General features: G+C 53.0%; 1 protein-coding gene across 1 annotated transcript in view; it reads right to left on the bottom strand.

Moving 5' to 3' along the window:
- Positions 1-4355, bottom strand: part of isy1 (ISY1 splicing factor homolog) — a 5933-nt gene extending 1578 nt beyond the window's left edge. The window contains exons 1-3 of the mRNA XM_032509095.1: positions 4296-4355; positions 4098-4163; positions 3468-3510 (exon numbers count right to left, since the gene is read on the bottom strand). Of these exons, the coding sequence (XP_032364986.1) occupies positions 3468-3510; positions 4098-4163; positions 4296-4316 (130 nt within the window). The 5' untranslated portion in view covers positions 4317-4355. The remainder of the gene's footprint in view (positions 1-3467; positions 3511-4097; positions 4164-4295) is intronic.
- Between the last annotated feature and the right edge of the window lie 645 nt (positions 4356-5000).

Here is a 5000-nt window from a genome sequence, read left to right as displayed (position 1 = left end):
GACAGGTCAGAGAGAGACAGACAGACAGGTCAGAGAGACAGACAGGTTAGAGACAGGTTAGAGAGACAGACAGGTTAGAGACAGGTTAGAGAGACAGACAGGTTAGAGACAGGTTAGAGAGACAGACAGGTCAGAGAGACAGGCCAGAGACAGACAGGTCAGAGACAGACAGGTCAGAGACAGACAGGCCAGAGACAGACAGGCCAGAGACAGGCCAGAGACAGACAGGTCAGAGACAGACAGGCCAGAGACAGACCAGAGACAGACAGGTCAGAGACAGACAGGTCAGAGACAGACAGGCCAGAGACAGGTCAGAGACAGACAGGTCAGAGACAGACAGGCCAGAGACAGGTCAGAGACAGACAGGCCAGAGACAGGTCAGAGACAGACAGGTCAGAGACAGGTTAGAGAGAGACAGACAGGCCAGAGACAGACCAGAGACAGACAGGTCAGAGACAGACAGGTCAGAGACAGGTCAGAGACAGACAGGTCAGAGACAGGTTAGAGAGAGACAGACAGGTCAGAGAGACAGACAGGTCGGGGACAGGTCAGAGAGAGACAGGTAAGAGAGACAGACAGTCCAGAGACAGGTCAGAGAAACAGATAGGTCAGAGAGACAGACAGGCCAGAGAGAGACAGGTTAGAGACAGACAGGTCAGAGACAGACAGGTCAGAGAGACAGACAGGTTAGAGAGACAGACAGGTTAGAGACAGGTTAGAGAGACAGACAGGTTAGAGACAGGTTAGAGAGACAGACAGGTCAGAGAGACAGGCCAGAGACAGACAGGTCAGAGACAGACAGGTCAGAGACAGACAGGCCAGAGACAGACAGGTCAGAGACAGACAGGTCAGAGACAGGCCAGAGACAGACAGGCCAGAGACAGACAGGTCAGAGACAGGTCAGAGACAGACAGGTCAGAGACAGGCCAGAGACAGACAGGCCAGAGACAGACAGGCCAGAGACAGACAGGCCAGAGACAGACAGGCCAGAGACAGACAGGTCAGAGACAGGCCAGAGACAGACAGGTCAGACAGACAGGTCAGAGACAGACAGGCCAGAGACAGGCCAGAGACAGACAGGTCAGAGACAGGCCAGAGACAGACAGGTCAGAGACAGACAGGTCAGAGACAGACAGGTCAGAGACAGGCCAGAGACAGGTCAGAGACAGACAGGTCAGAGACAGACAGGTCAGAGACAGGCCAGAGACAGACAGGTCAGAGACAGGCCAGAGACAGGCCAGAGACAGGTCAGAGACAGACAGGCCAGAGACAGACAGGTCAGAGACAGACAGGTCAGAGACAGGTCAGAGAGAGACAGACAGACAGGTCAGAGAGACAGACAGGTTAGAGACAGGTTAGAGAGACAGACAGGTTAGAGACAGGTTAGAGAGACAGACAGGTTAGAGACAGGTTAGAGAGACAGACAGGTCAGAGAGACAGGCCAGAGACAGACAGGTCAGAGACAGACAGGCCAGAGACAGACAGGCCAGAGACAGGCCAGAGACAGACAGGTCAGAGACAGACAGGCCAGAGACAGACAGGTCAGAGACAGGTCAGAGACAGGTCAGAGACAGACAGGTCAGAGACAGACAGGTCAGAGACAGACAGGTCAGAGACAGGCCAGAGACAGACAGGCCAGAGACAGACAGGTCAGAGACAGACAGGCCAGAGACAGACAGGTCAGAGACAGACAGGTCAGAGACAGACAGGTCAGAGACAGGCCAGAGACAGACAGGTCAGAGACAGACAGGTCAGAGACAGACAGGCCAGAGACAGACAGGTCAGAGACAGGCCAGAGACAGACAGGCCAGAGACAGACAGGTCAGAGACAGACAGGTCAGAGACAGGCCAGAGACAGACAGGTCAGAGACAGGCCAGAGACAGACAGGTCAGAGACAGACAGGTCAGAGACAGGCCAGAGACAGACAGGTCAGAGACAGACAGGTCAGAGACAGGCCAGAGACAGACAGGTCAGAGACAGACAGGTCAGAGACAGGCCAGAGACAGACAGGTCAGAGACAGGCCAGAGACAGACAGGTCAGAGACAGGCCAGAGACAGGCCAGAGACAGGTCAGAGACAGACAGGCCAGAGACAGACAGGTCAGAGACAGACAGGTCAGAGACAGACAGGCCAGAGACAGGTCAGAGAGAGACAGACAGACAGGTCAGAGAGACAGACAGGTTAGAGACAGGTTAGAGAGACAGACAGGTTAGAGACAGGTTAGAGAGACAGACAGGTTAGAGACAGGTTAGAGAGACAGACAGGTCAGAGAGACAGGCCAGAGACAGACAGGTCAGAGACAGACAGGTCAGAGACAGACAGGCCAGAGACAGACAGGCCAGAGACAGGCCAGAGACAGACAGGTCAGAGACAGACAGGCCAGAGACAGACCAGAGACAGACAGGTCAGAGACAGACAGGTCAGAGACAGACAGGCCAGAGACAGGTCAGAGACAGACAGGTCAGAGACAGACAGGCCAGAGACAGGTCAGAGACAGACAGGCCAGAGACAGGTCAGAGACAGACAGGTCAGAGACAGGTTAGAGAGAGACAGACAGGCCAGAGACAGACCAGAGACAGACAGGTCAGAGACAGACAGGTCAGAGACAGGTCAGAGACAGACAGGTCAGAGACAGGTTAGAGAGAGACAGACAGGTCAGAGAGACAGACAGGTCGGGGACAGGTCAGAGAGAGACAGGTAAGAGAGACAGACAGTCCAGAGACAGGTCAGAGAAACAGATAGGTCAGAGAGACAGACAGGCCAGAGAGAGACAGGTTAGAGACAGACAGGTCAGAGACAGACAGGTCAGAGAGACAGACAGGTTAGAGAGACAGACAGGTTAGAGACAGGTTAGAGAGACAGACAGGTTAGAGACAGGTTAGAGAGACAGACAGGTCAGAGAGACAGGCCAGAGACAGACAGGTCAGAGACAGACAGGTCAGAGACAGACAGGCCAGAGACAGACAGGCCAGAGACAGGCCAGAGACAGACAGGTCAGAGACAGACAGGCCAGAGACAGACCAGAGACAGACAGGCCAGAGACAGACAGGTCAGAGACAGACAGGCCAGAGACAGGTCAGAGACAGACAGGTCAGAGACAGACAGGCCAGAGACAGGTCAGAGACAGACAGGCCAGAGACAGGTCAGAGACAGACAGGTCAGAGACAGGTTAGAGAGAGACAGACAGGCCAGAGACAGACCAGAGACAGACAGGTCAGAGACAGACAGGTCAGAGACAGACAGGTCAGAGACAGGTTAGAGAGAGACAGACAGGTCAGAGAGACAGACAGGTCGGGGACAGGTCAGAGAGAGACAGGTAAGAGAGACAGACAGTCCAGAGACAGGTCAGAGAAACAGATAGGTCAGAGAGACAGACAGGCCAGAGAGAGACAGGTTAGAGACAGACAGGTCAGAGACAGACAGGTCAGAGAGACAGACAGGTCAGAGAGACAGACGGGGTTCTCACCGTTCTGGATCTGAGCGACTTTCTTTGAGATCTCACTGATGATCTGAAACACAACGACCAGAGTTAGTACCACACACACACACACACGCACACGCACGCACGCACGCACGAACACACACACAGAGACACACACACACACACACACACAGACACACACACACACACACAGAGACACACACACACACACAGACACAGAGACACACACACGCACGCACGCACACACGCACACGCCACCACCATGTGTATGCATCGCCTTTCTGTTTTTAATGATGAATATTAAAATATCCTCTGCTATGCTAACAGCTGCTATGCTAACAGGTCAGCCCCATGATGACCCACATAGCTACCATTGGTTAGCAACTGACGTAGCATGCTAGCTAGCTACATGTCCCAAAACAAGCCGTTCCCCTGATCATTAACAACACATACAACAATATCAGGTACATTACAGATAGAAACTAGCTTCAACAAGGTAAACAAACGAGGTGAAGGCGGGTTTGGGAGCCGGCTAGCCAATCAGCTAGCTGGCTGGGCTAGCTTGTTGTTAGCTGCAGCTAGCTTTGGACTGCTCTCTGGCTGCAGTGTCATCTGTAGTCTTAATGAAGAAGAAACTACAGGAAGTGTTCGTACCTGCCGTCTCCATTTCTCAGCTTTAGGAAGTTCACTGCACTCTGACGCCAGAAAAGGTCTCCGCTCCTAAAAAGACAGACAGGTGAGAGACAGACAGGTAGGAGAGAGAGACTTTCATTTACAGAACTGAGGCATAATTGATGATGTAAAACATTAGAACAGGAAGTAGAAACACAAGAACAGGAAGTAGAAACTGACCTTGACCTTCCCCTCCTCCATCTGAGCCTGTCTGAACCGAGCCAGAGCCGTCCTGCCACACAGACAATTAGGGTTAGGGGTAGTGGGGGGGCGGTAGTGGATGATAGTGGATGGCTGCTAGCTACTGGGGGGCAGTAATGATAATGGATGGCTGCTAGCTGCTGGGGGGGCAGTAATGATAGTGGATGGCTGCTAGCTGCTGGGGGGGCAGTAATGATAGTGGATGGCTGCTAGCTGCTGGGGGGCAGTAATGATAGTGGATGGCTGCTAGCTGCTGGGGGCTCCTGCCTGTCTTTATCTGTCTGTCTGTCTGTGTGTCTGTCTGTGTGTCTGTGTGTGTCTGTCTGTCTGTGTGTGTCTGTCTGTCTGTGTGTGTCTGTGTGTGTCTGTGTGTCTGTCTGTCTGTCTGTCTGTCTGTCTGTCTGTCTGTCTGTCTGTGTGTCTGTCTGTCTGTCTGTCTGTGTGTCTGTCTGTGTGTCTGTGTGTTGTGTGTCTGTGTGTCTGTGTGTCTGTCTGTGTGTGCTGTCGTGTGTCTGTGTGTCTGTGTGTCTGTGTCTCTGTCTGTCTGTCGTTGTCTGTCTGTCTGTGTCTGTCTGTCTGTGTCTTGTCTGTCTGTCTGTGTCTGTCGGTCTGTCTGTGTGTCTGTCTGTCTGTCTGTCTGTCTGTGTCTGTCCTGTGTGTCTGTGTGTCTGTGTGTCTGTCTGT

Source organism: Etheostoma spectabile, unplaced genomic scaffold (genome assembly GCF_008692095.1).
Source record: "Etheostoma spectabile isolate EspeVRDwgs_2016 unplaced genomic scaffold, UIUC_Espe_1.0 scaffold00013858, whole genome shotgun sequence".
Classification (NCBI taxonomy): Eukaryota; Metazoa; Chordata; class Actinopteri; order Perciformes; family Percidae; genus Etheostoma; species Etheostoma spectabile.
The sequence above is the reverse complement of the archived record's forward strand: the minus strand, read 5'-3'. Positions and strand labels throughout refer to the sequence as shown.